The sequence below is a fragment of the Engraulis encrasicolus genome, chromosome 6 (genome assembly GCF_034702125.1).
Source record: "Engraulis encrasicolus isolate BLACKSEA-1 chromosome 6, IST_EnEncr_1.0, whole genome shotgun sequence".
Taxonomy (NCBI): Eukaryota; Metazoa; Chordata; class Actinopteri; order Clupeiformes; family Engraulidae; genus Engraulis; species Engraulis encrasicolus.
The window spans coordinates 29,088,086-29,105,793 of NC_085862.1; the positions used below are offsets into that span (position 1 = coordinate 29,088,086).

General features: G+C 40.8%; 1 protein-coding gene across 1 annotated transcript; it reads left to right on the forward strand.

Annotated features, from left to right (window-relative positions):
* Positions 1-601: 601 nt before the first annotated feature.
* b3gnt7 (UDP-GlcNAc:betaGal beta-1,3-N-acetylglucosaminyltransferase 7) lies at positions 602-4,619 on the forward strand. The gene is made up of 2 exons (XM_063200173.1): positions 602-768; positions 1,558-4,619. Coding segments are annotated over exons 1-2 (1,251 nt in total). The 5' UTR covers positions 602-766; the 3' UTR covers positions 2,807-4,619.
* Positions 4,620-17,708: the final 13,089 nt, after the last annotated feature.

A 17,708-nucleotide genomic window follows, 5' to 3' on the forward strand; every position in this document is an offset into this window, starting at 1 on the left:
TAAATCTCAGTGCTCAACCTCAGTGACAGGTTTTCGATCTAAACGGCCAGCAAAATGTTGCTGTCAATTTTCTTAGGCTTGTTTATGTCAATTATATATACGCCATAATAGCCTATACTACATTAAATATGCATAATATGAACAAAGATATGACAAAGTCTCTAAGTGATATAAGCTGCAAAGCTGTTGTTGACACCAGCTTGATTTCATTACACTGTCTGAAGTAGACTAGGGCCTATTTATTCCATTCGCCTGCTTATCTTTTGGCATCTGCACAGGTGATATCGCTTTAGGCTTTATCTAATTGATCAATTGAATCTAGTTGTGTGTTTCCTGTGGGGTTTGAATTAAGCTGTCATGCTCTTAAGAGTTATGAAACTGACAGTAGACTAATTGTTTGGTAAATATTTAGCCTACCAATTTTGTCGTATATCATTTCCCTTTGCGCACAAAGTGCGTGGGGTCAGCTGGCCGTTTCAAAGGGGTGGAGAGATGGGACAAGAAAAGTTGCGTACCCACTCCACATTTGCATCCAGCCTACGTAACTTCACTCACAGCTTATAAAGACCAGACGCGCTAGTGAGTTGACGAGTCTCTCTGCTGCAAGTAGTAGCCTACTCCGTGCGCCGTCTCCGTGGATAGGCTACCTAATTTACATTCTGTAACAATTTAATCTTTTGGCGCTTATTGGTAGCCCGTCGTTGGACCATAACAGCGGAATAAAAAGACCGTGTTTGCCATATTCTAACAGGAGTTGACGCACAAGATGTGAGTATACATTTGAAATGTAATTTTAGTCTGAGATATTTCTTATCCATAATTTCCCCTCTTGTCACAGCCCATATCGTGTGGATTCCTTCAGATAGTAAGCACAGGTTACTTGCCTTAATGTACACGAATATCTAGCCTAGATCAACGATGGGAAATGATGGGTAGCCATTGCAATATTAAATGCATTCAGCCTAGGCGTTGTGAAGTTCTTTCCCAACGCCTGCGTAACATGAAATTACCTGCCTGCGTGCAGTTAACGGGCTGCATTTTGGAAAGTGTCAATTTCCCTCCTGAAAGATTTAAATCTGAACGCAGTGTTCTGTTGACAGGGAGATGATTTCCAAACCGTTGTTTGTCATCTACTAACTTCAATGACCAAGACTTTTCAGATTATATAAACTATATCTCTTGACATTGGTTTTTTCAAGGCACTATTCTCCCTTTGATTGGGACACACTTCTCCCATGATGACTTGAAAACATTATGTTGCCAAGGAATGTGGCAGTTTGAGTAGGCTGTTAAAGTTGTAACTGGCTTTTTTAAAATTTAGGCTATTTGTTCATTTTTTAGTTATGGCATAGAGCCGAAACTAAATCATCAAATATTTGTGTCTGCTCTTGAAAAGAACCATATGTAGCCTATTGCATAGATCATGTTATCTAAAATAATACTGGCTGGAAATTAAATGAAAATAAGGAAATGAAGCCAGCCGACTTAGGCATATCACATTTTCTGTAACTATTGCTGCCCACCTTCCATACTAATTACCCTGTCTGTTTGTTGCAGGATGGCATCCAGGGACAAGTGGCGAGTGTACAAGAGAGTGTGTCTGATGTTCTTCCTGGCTGTGGTCACCCTGACCGTCGTCCAGAGGGGGAGCTCCAACACCTTCCCCCAGTTCCAGCTAGAGAGGCTGGCCCGCACGCAGCTCTCCGTGGACGCCGACTGGCACAAAAAGAGTGCCTATGCCCTCGCCAGCCGCTTCTGGAAGCCCACAAAGTTCAGGCAGGAGGCGAGTACCACCACCACAGAGGAGCCCAATCGCAGCAGCAGCACCCAGGACCAGGTCACCGCAAAGTCCTGGGACATCACCAGTGCCAACTGCAGCGCCAACCTCAACTTCACCAGCACCGAGTGGTTTGCCGGGCTCGAGCCCAACTTCCAGCAGTTCCTGCTGTACCGGCACTGCCGCTACTTCCCCATGATCATGAACCACCCGGAGAAGTGCTCCGGGGACGTACACCTGCTGATGGTCATCAAGTCGACCATCACGCAGCACGACCGCCGGGAGGTCATCCGCAAGACCTGGGGCAAGGAGCAGGTGATCGACGGCAAGCAGATCAAGACCCTCTTCCTGCTCAGTGCTCCGTCCAATGAGGCGGAGAAGGCCAACCACCAGAAGCTCCTGGAGTTTGAGGACTACATCTATGGGGACATCCTGCAGTGGGACTTCATGGATAGCTTTTTCAACCTCACCCTCAAGGAGACACACTTCCTCAAGTGGTTCTCCACCTACTGCCCTGGCGTGCGCTACATCTTCAAGGGCGACGACGACGTGTTTGTCAGCGTGCAAAACATCTTAGATTACCTGGAGATCAGCTCTGATGTGAAGGATCTCTTTGCGGGCGATGTCATATTCAAGGCCAAGCCCATTCGGAAGAAGGATAACAAATATTACATTCCACAGGCCTTGTACAACAAAACCAGTTACCCACCCTACGCCGGGGGCGGGGGCTTTCTGATGGATGGCCCCCTGGCCCGTAAGCTGTACCCGGTCTCCGAGGGTCTGGAGCTCTATCCCATCGATGACGTATTCCTGGGCATGTGTTTAGAAGTCCTCCAAGTGACGCCAATTAAGCACAATGCGTTCAAAACGTTTGGACTGGTGAAAAACAAGAAGAGCAAACTGAACAAAGAGCCATGTTTCTTCAGAAGCATGATTGTTGTGCACAAACTGCTTCCCAAAGACCTGATGGATATGTGGAAACTGGTCAACAGCAATCTCGTGTGTTCTCAAAAGGCACAACTGTTATAGCCGAGTGGTTTTTCTTCCATGAAATAAACTGTATCATTCAGGACATGTTACTGGGGACATGAAATCAGTTTGGTCAACATGAACTTCTCCTTTTTGTGGAGAAATTACATTTTAAATATTTTATTTATGTGTCCAATGAGGGGGTGACAAGTGGTGGTGCGTAAATTATAAGATTGTACAATGTGAATGTATTTATGTATGCACATGAATTTTCACTGGGGACATTTCAGTAACTTTGGAGGAAGTGCGATGGCTGTTTTGAGCAGCACAAACATCAGGTTTGTTTTAAAGGACAACCTTGTAAAAAAAAACTACTCTTGGTGGTGTGAAGAACCACAAAAGAAGGAAGAACTGAGAACTGAGAAAAGAAATCCTACCTCATGAATAATGTCTTAAATTTTCTGTTTTGCTGCACACTAGTGGTGTCAACAATAATCGATTCGGGGATGCAATGCAATGCGGGGCATGGGCGATACAATTCAATGCGACAAGTTCCAGAATCGATCCGGCATTTTTTTAAAGTTTAAATTACTTCCGTTGATATTTTGGGAGCAAATGAATGTTAAATTAAATAAAAGAACTTCAAAGCATTGAAAACTGCAAGACTGATACAGAAAACAGCCAATAAATTGTTGCTCAGTATCTGACTACTTGTATTGCCTCATCATGACTGATGAAACATTTGCTTTGCTTTCAGTAGAAATGTAATGCATTGCAATGCATTATAGAATTGAATCGGATCGAATCGAATCGAATCGAATCGCTACCTTCCGAATCGGAATCGAATCGTGAGGGCAGTGCCAATGCACATCACTACTGCACACGTTGCTTTCTCAATAGGTTAGTTTCTTCCAATGCTCTTCAAATGCTCTTTATAAAGCCATGGTGCCATTGCGTACACCCTTGGAGGGGCTAGCACTTTTTTTCATATCTCAATTTTCTCTACAACACTTAAACTAGAAATGTGCACATCTTGAAAATGCTGACACTTGAGCTAAATTGGGCGGAGGGTATGCTGTTCTGAAAACTGTGAAACAAGACTGCTGGTACTGGCATTTGTTCTATTAATTCAAAAGTTGTTGCCGAAATGGGAATTCAGGGTTTTGGGTATGACTTTACTTTTGACATGGAATGTCATCTTTATAAATGTGTATATGACAGTGATTTTTATCAATGTGATTATAAAAATAAACAATATCAGTGTAAAGTTATGTACATAAATGAGAATGGAGTTTGTAAATAAATGTCAATGTCATTAACTTGTGTAGCCTACTCTATATGTTCCCGATGACAGTTGGAAATTGAGGTTTGTCTGAAACAAATAATGCCTCGAAGTGACTAGATTAACAGTGACGGTGTGTATTTATACCATCTTTTGCTTTTCAGCTGTGTTTGAGTTGTCTAAAGAATCCATTTTACAAAATGCCAACATTTCTTTTATAGAGTAGGTCTTTAAAAAACGTTTTTTTTAGTTGAATGTCCTGGATGAAAGGGCATCCCTATTGTACATAAAGAAGTTAACTTATCATTTCAGATTTATTTGGTCATTTCGACAGTCTAATATAAGAAGTTGATCCTATCTCTCTAAGTGATGAATTTACACTGAAAAATGTACACAGCAGAAACAACCATTATCAGACATTTCTTTTGTGATGTGTCAACTGTTGTCCATTAGTCACATGGGGAAGGAGTGGACATTAATGAGGGTGACGGCATACATATATATGGTTGTTGTCAAACTGAGATATTTTCAAATTGTAGACATAAGCATTGTTTTGGAGAATAAGGTTTGGTGCAGTTTAGTAAAAGTGGACAGTCATCATTCTTTCCAATAAAAAAAATACACAATCACATGCATGCAGTCACTACTTACGTTGCTATTTCTTGAACATGCAGTGCTTTCCCCATCCTTATTTCTAGTTTAAAATGATATCTTCCACACACCGCGCTCTTCCGTCTTGTTGGTGCGTCTCTGAAGTAATCTAGTAGTAGGGAATGGATCTCACTCAATTTTTCTTCTTTCTTGTAGTTTTATTTTATTTTAACTTTGCAAAGTTAAAATAAAATAAAATAAAATAAAACTACAAGAAAGAAGAAAAATTGAGTGCGATCCATTCCCTACTACTAGTTTAAAATGATAAAAAAAAATAATAATCTGAAAGTATCTCTTTCATATTGTGCTGTTTTACAACCTGACACTCCTTGGTCAGAATCTGAGGAGTAATGCATTGCCAGAGAGAGGTCGCCAAAGTCCATTTTAGTTATGCAAGAAATCTTAAAATGCTTCAGGGTCTAGTGTTTCTTAAAATGCTTGAGGAACATATTCTCTTGTCAGGGGTACCTGAACATATGTCATGGTAAATGTACAATCCGAATGCATTTTGTTCTTTAATGTGCAAATCTATAGCCTCATATAAATCTTTATGACTGGCCATTTTTCAAGACAGAAAGAAGGAATAAAAAGTTGGTAACCATTGATGACAAGTCACTTTTTCCAAAGCTGCACCAAATGCAGGTGACACCTCTATTACGACAAGTAATAATAGTATGGGCACAACTTCAGACATATTATGGTAAAATTCCAAATGTAGTTGAGTAGGGTAATATAAAAGCAGTGGCGCAGTCTACTTTTTTGAAGTGGGTATACTGTATATTTTTAGCATTTTTATGGTGAGTATACTGTGCTGTTCTAAATACTGAATCAATCAAGTTTAGGTGGGTATACTGAAATCCCTGACATTTTCAGGTGGGTGTACTGTGTATACCTGCGTTCTACGTGGACCACCACTGTATAAAACAATGACACAAATAGGCCTTCATCCTAAGCTGTTAGTGTAAAACGTGAGGAACATGTAAAAGGAATTTTCAAAATGTCCAAATCCCTCCTGACAAAGCTTGGGACCCTCCCTTCCCCGGTGACACCTGGGTGAACATGGCCCTGACTTTTGGCCTCTGCCTGAACAGGTTGTGTGTGGCTATATGACTCCTCATTGTTTATTTTTGTTTGGCTTTCTATAGTATGTGGAGCAGGGGATCGTCTTCCACGATAATGGCCGAAAAAAATATTTCAGTCTCCTGTTTAAGTAGAGTTAAAGAGCCCATGGGGAATGTCAAAACAACGCTTTGCATCCTTGTTATTGTTAATACGTTCTGAAGTTCTGGACGTTTACAGATAACCATCCTAGAGGAAACTGGAGAGTGGCAATATACAGTTTCAGCCGCATAAAGGGCTTTATTTGGGAAACTGGCCGCCTTTGAATATTCAGGGTCTATGGAAAATAATCTCCCAGTCTGGCAAAGAGATACATGCACAAGAGGTCACAAAAACAATTCATCTTAGAATTGGGGGTGTTTACAAATAGTATTTTGACAGAAATAGGTAACTGTGTGTGTGTGTGTGTGTGTGTGTGTGTGTGTGTGTGTGTGTGTGTGTGTGTGTGTGTGTGTGTGTGTGTGTGTGTGTGTGTGTGTGTGTGTGTGTGTGTGTTTGTGTGTGTTTGTGTGTGTGTGTGTGTGTGTGCGTGTGTGTGTGTGTGTGTGAGAGGGCAGGGGAGCAGCATATGTTCATTCACACACTGAGTGCTCACAGTGTACATCATTTGTGTAACAAGAACAAAGCCCACAATAGAAACTCTATAGGTTTTTTTTATTGCTCTGCCATAACCAGACTGGGAACACGTGAGAGTCATGACAAAGAAAATCCACACAAAAGTCCTCTTAGAGGACGCATACATGTTCAAGCATTTAAGGATACAGTCTTGTGACAGGCAGTATCAGTATACATAAAATGTTCTATAAGGAAACCAGCACAAATGTACTGTGATACATCACAAGAAATGTCTCCACTGTGGACACAACATGAGTTTTTGTCAATAACAAAGCAGTTATTTGCGATATCATTTGGGATATATGATTATCTTAACTACCATAATTATAAAATGAGATTTCCTATTCATTTTAATTACCTTTTCTGAAATTCTATTTTTTTTGTGGGGATTTTATGAAGGGAAGGATCGGCAAAGGACTTCAGGCCGGAATCGAACTTGGGTTGCTGGCGTAATGATATGGCATCTCAGCTCGTTGAACCATCACGCCCCCCTTTTCTGAAATTCTAATATGAAATGAACAATGTTGACAGAGGTATGGACAACAAATGAACAAATGACCTTTGACCTCTGCAACGTTTTGATACGATTCCCTGATTGAACTTTTTTCTGGCCACAACATAGAAAAAATATTCAGCAACAGATTGACATGACTTCACTTACTACAATCTCTGACTTCAATTGATTTGTCCAGCAAAAATGAAACTGGCACGTCATTAATTCTACGCTCCATTTTACTGCCTCGTTTTTCTATTCAGTGGGAATGATTGGAAAAGTTTTCCAATCCTGAAGATCCTGGTGGAACCAAAGATGGAGACAAGGCATTCTCCACCGATGATGAAAGGAACAACAGGAAAGTCAAAGAAATCAGACACACACACGCTTCTTATTTTCTCTGACCACAGCTGACTCCCTTTGAACGGGGCGAACAATGACCGTTTTTAACCACCGAGTAATTACGGTGACACTGCACAACAGCTCCGTTCAACACCTGTCAATTATTCAGCAGCACAGCACAGTCAGATGTTTCCCCAAGTTCCCAATGGATGTTTGCACTCAACAACTTTTTGTGAAGGGAGCTGCTGCTTGTTGATCTGACATGTATCAGGTGGATTGAAATATTAGGCCCTGCCATAGCCAACCGGTAGGGCACTCGCCTGCCATGCGGCTGACCCAGGTTCAATTCCCGGCCCAGTTCCTTTGCCGACCCCTCCCCGTCTCTCTCCCAATTCGCCTCCTGTCCACCTCTCACACTGTCTTATCAATTAAAGTCGAAAATGACCAAAACAATAAATATTGGGTGGGTGGGTGTTGGATAAATATGGAGAGATATAAATGTGGAGAGATATAAAGTGAGGAGAAAGAGAGATAAAGGGAGACATTTGTTCTGAGGCAAATGAAAGCTCTTCTCTGGCCAGCACACTTTAACAGTCTGCCTGACTAGCTTTTGTTTCCATTGGATGCTACACTGCTCTTTGCTATTCCCTCAGCAGTGTCAGGCCACGTTGCTGGAACAAATCCCAGGACTGAACATGGCTGTATTACACAATGACTTAAGAAGACTAGAGAGAATGGCCACCACTGGGCGATGTGGGCAATGAGAACCACAAGCTCACTTTTTATAACCCTTTACATGCTATGGAAGAGACCATGTTTCACAACAAAGGGTCATTGTAATCTGACTCCCAACAGTATCGTCGCCTTGAGAAAGAGTCTGGTTTATAAAGAGGATGGATTCAAAGTCAACACGAGCTTCTGACATACAGAATTGTTGTTTGTGCTTTTTTTTAGAAGGAAAGATGGCAGGGCAACTTTTTCTTTCATGGTGTCTTTTTTCCAGGGTAACTACATGTAGGCTATCAATAATGTAATATTATGTCCTTGCACTACAAATCCTAACCCTAATCAGTAGTGTAAGTAATAATAAGTAATCATGGTAAGTAATAATAATAATTTTTACATAAAGTATATTGTTTGCAATTACACTCTGTACCTTGTACCTAATCAATATAACAGGAACAGTAAACTAAAAAATAAAGATAGTGTTGTTTAGTCAGCACTGCCGTGACTGTGTGTATAAACATTGTTCTGGAGGCATGCTGGTGGCAGGCAGTTGTGTGTATCAGTCTGTCAGCCATGCATTTCCCTCCACCTCCTCTCAGCCGGGCCCCTGCACCCCTTTTCAGGGGTGGACTAGGGGAGAAATAGGGCCCAGGCACTTTTGGCCTAAAGGGGGCCCTCATAATTAGCCACACAGAACTGACTCACCGGTGGGCCCCGCACCCCCGTGGGCCCTTATTTTCAGAAATATATATATATATATATATATTTATTTTTTTTTTTAAATTCTGAAAATATGGGGCCTCAAGAGTGCAGGGTCCAACGGGAAATCCCCGCTATGCTAAATGGCCAGTCCAGCCCCCTTTTCCCCAAGGCTGATTTTTCCTCATAGCCCCCTCCCACACAATGTTATCTGTTCAGAGCCCAGCTCCCCAGAGGACAGAGGAGCCATGCTTGTCTCAACATGATGTCAGTAGCAGCTTATACATTAAGTGGAGAACGTATAGCTGAAGTTACCACCAAAACCAAATGCAGCCATGCTTTGCTGCCTTATGTTGCCTTGAATACACTGCAAAACACTTTCAAACAAATCTATCTATGTATCTACTGTATGTATCTCTGTGTGTGTGTGTGTGTGTCTGTCTGTCTGTCTGTCTGTCTGTCTGTCTGTCTGTCTGTCTGTCTATCTGTCTATCTATCTATCTATCTATCTATCTATCTATCTATCTATCTATCTATCTATCTATCTATCTATCTATCTATCTATCTATCTATCTACATAGTATGAGGAGGCCGGTAGAGATTGTCAGTAGACACATTACCTTGTCAAATGCACGTAGACAGTCAATGTCAACAGGCCAGAGCTTGTATGTGTTACAGAATTCCATTCTGCCACCAGAGCTGCAGAGCAGAACAAGAACCAAGCACATTGAAATCATGCTAAGGAAAGAGGGAGAGAATGAGTTGTGTCTGTGGGGTAATTGCATAAAACCTTCAGGTGCTCATCGGTATCCAAAGTTGCAAACTTGAAGTAGAGAGAGAGGATCCGAGGCACTCTGAAGTCCGTATGAAAAGTCCTTTATTTATACATGGGCACCATTGGTAGCCGACGCGTTTTGGTCACGTGTAACCTTCTTCAGGATTGATAGAAGGCCCTGCAGAAGGTTGCATGCGACCAAAACGCGTCGACTACCAATGGTATGTATACATAAAGGAGTTTTATTGTAATACAGACTTCAGAGTGCCTCGGACCCTCTCTCTCTACTTTACATTTAAATCATTGAATGTTTTCTTATTTGACTGGTTTTGATTGGGAAATTATTCTGTTTTCCTCTCCGCTTGAGTTCAGTCCATAGGCCATATTTGAATATACTTACCGTCTTGGCTGAGGTTTTGTCAAAATAAAACAAACTTCTTACTACTTTCTTCCTGACATTTTGTACATTTCATCAAAAATACTAAATGGCAGCTTCTAAATGAATGTCGTATTTTTTTATGTTACCTCATTTCGATGAATTTTAAGAAATAAGACCATCGGTTTACCTCATCTCAACATACCAAAACTAAAACCAACAGCCTGTTTTATGTAAATGTCATGCTTCTTCCATGTCTGGGTATGTATGCTTAGTATGTATGCCCTTAGAGCCCTTATTTATCCCTTTATCCTCTCTTCCTGAAGTAGTAAACCAGTATGGATGCACAGTCATGTGTAAAAGCAAATAGGGTGTCAGACTTGTAGCCGAAAGGTTGCCGATTCGACTCCCGACCCCCGCTAGGTTGGTGGGGGGAGTAATTAACCAGTGGTCTCCCCCATCCTCTGCAAGAAAACTGCAAGAAATTGATCCGGGAGTGCGGCTTTTTTACTATACTCCCCCATCCTCTACCATGACTGACGTACTTTCAGCATTGTACCGTCCCGCCGCACTGCTCCCTTGCAAGGGTGAGGCATAAATGCAATTTCGTTTTGTGCAGTGTACACTTGTGTGCTATGGCGTGCTGTGTCACAATGACGATGGGAGTTGGAGTCTCCCAATTGGGCTTTCACTTCACTTCACTTCACTTTCATAGGCCAGAGGCTCTGTCATAGGCTAGTACAGCACACCACCTGCTGGACATAGCTGTTAACAGCAATAGGATGGTGGGGATTCGACCAGGGGTTCCCAAACATTACCATGACAAGGCCCCCCATATACATGGGTTTTAAGTGTTTGTAAACACAATGTTATGTGGATGGGCAAGACACTTGCAGCCAACCATGTGAGATATTTTTTTTTGACCGACAGCGGATTCCAACAATCAGAGGTTGAGTTGTGCACAGCTAGGTTCGCGCAGCCAGGGGAAAACAAAAATGTAGAACCTATGTATGCTGATAGATTCCAGCCAAGGCTCCCCTTACATGGGTCGTGCCACATAATATTTTGTGTGCACCCCCTTTTATAAACATAGTCTATGTGTGTCAGTGTCCCATTGGGAAATGAAAAATAACAATAACAGTATTACAGTTTTTCTCAATTGGTTTTGTACATTTCTAACAACAGAATAATCATTCTCAAAAAGTCTTGTTCAATTGTGACTTCCTGCTGTTATCTGTGCACATGGTAAAATACGTTTCTCATAGTTTTAAGCATTTAGCAAATGCTTTCATCATCATGCATATGGTTGTGTACAATTCTCAGCTTTTTTGTACATTAGCAATTGCTTTTGTCATATCACTCAAAAAGCATTGTCACTGAATACACAAAACTATCTCAAACCCCAAAACATGTAGGCCCTATGTCATAGTATAAGTCTTGACATGCAAAATGATTTACCAAGCTGCCATAATGTGTTAAGCACTGTATAATTTCCATTGGATTTTTGTCTATAAATGTGATCTGAATTGGTAAATTGCTCGCAGGTAAATATTGACTCTCTCTAATCAAAAGCAGTAGAAGGGAAAGAGAAAACAGGCATGCAATACAACAATAGGCACTGTACTGCATTACATTACTCTATGCCTCATGTGCCCTTTATAATTACGCTCCACGCAAAATTACAATATATCCCTAGAATTTCACAAGACAGTAAGTGCACTTTATACAGTATCAGTGTATTGTTTCAAATTTATTTTGCTTTACAGTTATATATATTTTTCACACGAGCCTGCAAGACAAGTAAAAAGGGGTGGTAGAGGGCGCATTTTGACACCTCAACCATAGTTGACTATTTTTTTTATTTTGCAATGAGAAAACCTTTCAATAAATATGTCATACTCTAAATGTATATCTAGTACAATCTTACCTGATCTATGTAATATAAAGTCGAATTTACAACATTTTCCATCCATTCTAAACAACATTTCGCTTCAGAAAACATTCTCAAGAGTGTACTAGTCAATTGACAACATGACAAATCGATTTGACTAGCTTGTCCATACACTATGACACAATGACTAACCATTCTACTGGCACTGACGCGTTCATTGACACAAAAACTTGGTTTTGAAAGACAAACTAAGGATTTTGAGCAAGAGACTTGCTTTTGCAGGTCATCCATGGTGTTTTGCCATTTCTTAAAGCTGTTTTGAGAATGAATACTGTGTTTTGAAAATTGCGAGAGAGATTCGAGAAATGTACAAAACCCATTGAGAAATACTGTAAGATGAAGAGATGCATTAGATTATTATAATGCAGTTCTAATTTAATGGTAATAATGTTTTGCTTATTTTTGTTTATTTCGGTGTACACATTTTTTGGTTATTTTATTCTGTTTTGGTACACTTTTTCCCCAACCACTCGCGGCCCCCCAAAGGTCCCCGGCACCCACTTTGAAAACCACTGGATTACTGTATAGATCAGTGGTTTTCAAAGTGGGGGCCAGGGGGGCCGTGCCAGGTTGGAAGAAAAAGCTTATTAAATAAGCAAAAATAAACTAAACTGTATCCCCATTAGTTGAGAACTGCATTATAATAATCTATTTCATCTCTGAATTCTATATTTTATATATCCCATTGGTGCACTGACACACAGACCAAGACTATGGTTGTGAAAGAGAGTGTACAAAAACAAATAGTGTGGCACGGCCCGTGTCAGGGGGTCCTTGGCTGGAATCTATCGGTACATGGGGGTCTTGGTAAAGTTTGGGAACCCCTGGATTAGATCATACTTCTGGATCTCCTCAGGTGGTGTACTTGTGCACTTCAGTGTTCATGTTTCAGTGTGTATGGCTTAGGCCCTATTAGAAAAGCCCCCCAAAAATATGAATAAAAAAGAGAATATGATGAATTTGACCATCGATTTCCATATACATGCGATTGCCAAATGGGGCCTACTGACACTCTTTCGAAGGATACATGTCATATTGCTCGTCAGTAATGAATCAGTCAAGCATAGATGCGCTTTTGAAAGACAGCACCTTGTTAGGCTATAGCCTGATAGCAATACACATTTATAGCTTTAATCTTGAACTTGAGACAATTTTTCATATTCAATGTAGTTATGAATTCAATATAGCCCAGATCTTTTTATGGGCTGTAACAATAGATATATAATATAGGCCTAAATGATCTCGAACTGTAATTTTTATATTGGTTAGTTAGCCTGCTCTACACCTGCCCCCATAGCCCTTGCTTGTACCAAACACTTGTATAGGCTAGTGTGACGGAGGTCATCTTGCACCTGTTCACCCCCCTCAAGGATCGAACGTGCGACCTCATCATCTACAACGGTCCGGCAATGGGAGACACAGTACGATACTGCTGGGCCAAGAGACTAGTCTCTCGGCCCAACGGAACGAGACTGTATGAGGCTATCGGAGGGAGGTTTACCACTGGAACTGAACATTTTCCATAGGCCTACCTAATTTGTTGGATTTCTACATGTTTACCATTTTGAATTATCATAAAATAGAAATATTTGGGTGCGAAAAACTTTCTCTTCTTTGGTCAGACCAGTAGATGTTAGTTTATTCTTCTTAATATCCAAGGAAATATAAAATTAGTGAATGGGTATGCTTTTAGAAAACAAATTACGTGTCATGTTGTATCTTTACTGTAATAGGCCTAACATTTTTCACATTATAAAACTCTCAGCTTCATCATATGATTAAATATCCTTTGTCATCATTTTAAAAGGAGAATTCCTGCCAGTTTCAGTATTTGTATTGCTCATGCTACACATTTCTTTTGTTCAGGCCCAAAAAACAAACAAATAAACAAATAAGCAAAAATGTTTTAGCATACTTAAATATAATCCCAAAAGTTAACATCAGCAGAGACCTTAAAGCTCAGCAACAACGTTTGGTATGTGGAGTAGCCTATAAGACGTTTTTTTTTTTTTTTTTAAACCTATGGTTAATGGCCATGTGTACAGGGCCTTCCAAAAAACCCAAAACTTTTACACAATTTAAATCTACAGTCTAGGACTAGGTGATTAACTTCTTGTAGTCTGTGGTATGTCATAGTACTGTAGTGTAGTATTATGGTATGATCTTTTCAAAGACTATTACAGCGTTCCACTGGTGGAACAGTGTGCATTATGGGGCTACCATATCTAGAATGGATGTCAGTTTGAGAATAGGTGGTCACAAAACAATGTCTGTTCACTTACAATTTAAAAATTACAAGACTGTTGATCTAAATATATTTTGGGATGCCCTGTAGTACTATTTACCAGAGATGTGGATTTGTGACTTGTGACTTGAGTCACAAATGACTCGACTTGAGACTTGACTTGCCAATATTAGGAATGACTTGTGACTTGACTCGACTTGTACGCTATTGACTTGAGACTTGACTTGACAGTTTTTACTTGCAATGACTTGCAATTGCATTCCAAGTCATCTGAATATATACATTTTTTTGTGTAAACAAGATGCATGAAAGAAAGAAAAACTAAACGATTTACCCTTAAACAGCACCAGTAGGCCTATTTTGTTTAGAACCCCTTACGAACAGCGTCCATAATTTTACTGTCACCATGGTTTTATTGCAGCAACCATGGTCTCTCTATAGTACTCTGAACCATCCATAGTATCACACATGTTTGCAGCCGTGGTGTAATGGTTAAGGAGTTGGACTGAAGATCAGAGAGTTGCAGGTTTGAATCCCACCCTTAGGCCTACCTCTCCCTACACCTCCATCCATGACTGAAGTACCCTTGAGCAAGGCACCTAACCCCACATTTCACCAAAGACTGTCACCAATATGTGCGTTGGATAAAAGAAGCGGCAACTAAATGTAATTTAATAAATCATAAACTGTGGTCAAACCATGGTTAGTTTTAAGAGTAAAACCATGGTTCATTTTATAGTTAAACCTAGTTAAACCAAAAACTATGCCGAACCATGCTCAAAAAAGCATGAAATCATGGTCGATTTGGGACATGACATAACTGGCGAAGGGGGACATGAGGTAATGAATTTATGACCAAAATGAATTGTCAATATTGCACATAGAATACAAAGTGACTTGTTAAGGACTTGGAAAAAATAAGACTTGGACTTGGACTTGACTTGGCTTGGGCACGACTTGGACTTGGACTTGACTTGGTCAAATGCGTCTTGACTTGTGACTTGACTCGGACTTGATTGGAAGGACTTGAGACTTACTTGTGACTTGCAAATTAGTGACTTGGTCCCATCTCTGCTATTTACTGATGTCTGGATGTCTCACAATTTCCTCCAGCTAAACACAGATAAAACTGAAGTAATTATATTTGGGAAAAGAGAGGAGAGACAACAGATTGCTACTATCCTTGAAACGAAGGGACTGAAAGCAAGGGATACAGTTAAAAATCTTAGGGTCATCATTGACAGTGACCTAAACTTCAAACAGTCACATGAAAGCTATTACTAAGTCTGCGCTGTATTACATAAAAAACGTCTCTAAATGTAGGAGCCTTATGTCTAAACATGATCTGGAGAAGCTAATACATGCCTTCATTTCTAGTAAGGTTGATTACTGTAACAGTCTTTTTACAGGCCTCCCCAAAAAGACCATCAAACAGCTTCAACTTGTACAAAATGCAGCAGCAAGGGTTCTTACAAAAACAAGGAAGTTCGACCACATTACTCCAATTTTAAGATCGCTGCATTGTCTCCCAGTAAGCTACAGAATTGATTTTAAGGCAATGCTACTTGTGTTTAAATCATTAAATGGAATGGGACCCACATATCTACTGGATATGTTTCAGCTGTATGCACCAACCAGGTCACTAAGGTCAGCGGGCGAAGAATTTGCTGGTGATTCCAGAAGTCAAAACAAAGTGTGGAGAGGCAGCCTTTAGCTTCTATGCTTCAAAGCTTTGGAACCAGCTTCCAGATGACGTAAAAAATGCACCCACTATTGATAGCTTTAAATCTAGACTCAAGACAAAGCTGTTCTCAGATGCTTTCCCCTAGCTTAAATTCTTATTTTTTTATTTTTATGTTTATTTTATTTTTTATTTTATTATGTTTTAAAGGTTCTTTGACTCTAATTTATTTCCTTCTTTCTTCCATGTTTCCTTTCTTTTTGCATTTGTTAATTTTGTGAAGCACATTGAGTTGCACCTGTGTATGAAATGCGCTATACAAATAAACTTGCCTTGCCTTGCCTTACTAAGTTTTCAAATGTCTTGAGTCATGACTTAGTGAAAATATCCTATAGATGAGACCAGGAGCCTCATGTACAAATACTTCCGTAGATTTCCTACTGAATCTACTGAGTTGCGTAGGTGAATATCTGAAAGAGACATTAGATTAGATTAGATTCACATTTATTGTCTCTACAGGAGAAGAGAAATTTAACGTGGACATGTCAAAAGCAAAAAGCCCAACCTGGGAAACTCCAACTCCTATTGTCATTGTGAGCACTGCACAGCACACAAGTGTTCATTGCACACAACGAAATTGCATTTATGCCTCACCCGTGCAAGGGGGCAGCCCCCAATGGCGCTCCAGTCATAGAGGAGGATGGGGGAGAACAGTGGTTAATTACTCCAGTCTCCCCCCATCAACCTGGCGGGTCGGGAGTCGAACCGGTAACATTTGGGATGCAAGCTGTCTGACACCCATGACTGCCCGTGAAGGTGTGCTTTACAATGAACAAAACGAGAATTAGACAACACAAGACACAGAGGGAACAACACACAAGAATACAACATGTAAACATAGATAGATACACTAGCCTGCCTAAACCTACCCCCACAGCAGACAACCATTTTTAGTGGTGTCTCAAGTGGGTCTTGAAATCATTATATATCACTCAAAATGTTTGTGTGTTGCTGTTGACTATTTGCATGTTATTGTTTATTGGGAGGTGAACATTTTGGGAAAATGTCAAGTGGGCACCAAGTTGGAAAAGGTTTGGAACACCTGCTAGACCACCACTGCCAAGTTTCGAGTGGCCCTCAGTAGCCTTGTTGTAATGCAGGGGTGGGGAACCTTTTTCATTCAAGGGGCCACTTCAAATTCATCTGAGGGCCGTAAACACTGGCGTAACGCAAGTACTTCAGGCCTCCCTGGGCCCCTGAACGAAAAAAGAGGGCCTAATATGTGGAGGGGGCCCGTTTCTTCAAGTCAAGGGCCTATGGGCCACCCGCCTCGTATGGGCCCCTCTGCCTAGTGGGGGCTGCAGGGGTAGGCCGTAAAAGTCCTCCAAGGGCCATATTACACAAACCAGGATTTCACCTTGCACTTTAGGCCTTTATTGAAGGCAGACACCTTTAAAACAGACCCCACCCTCTCTACGTACCCTGATATACCTTAATTGTGTTGGAAATGTATTTTCTAAGTTTCCTTTACAACATATGTCATATTTCATGTGAAGCGGCATAACATAAAACTACATTGGGCCCGGATAATAAAACGACCTCAAGGGCCACAAAAGGCCCTCGAGTCCCCACCCCTGTTGTAATGTAGCCCTCTTCAGACTGGGATGCGACTATGTTGTCAAAGTTTTTCATTGCCTGCACGTTTCAGAAATGTGTGTGTTCCTATGTTTTTCTCAATCCTCCTCTGAAGCAGCATGGTGTTTTGATGGAATCACGAAGTGGGGGAAATCGTCGCTACATGGCGCTTTACTTCCTATCAAATGTTCACAGACAGAAGAACACGAGGTAAAACCACGTGGATTACACGACGGCAGTGTACAGTCTCACTGTAGGTGTACAACTACTAGGCTGTCACAAGTCTTTCAAGCACATGCTGATCAACCATTTTGACAACTTGTTTTGAAGGCGGAGTTAAGTGCAATGATGTTAATATTAGGCCTACACGTC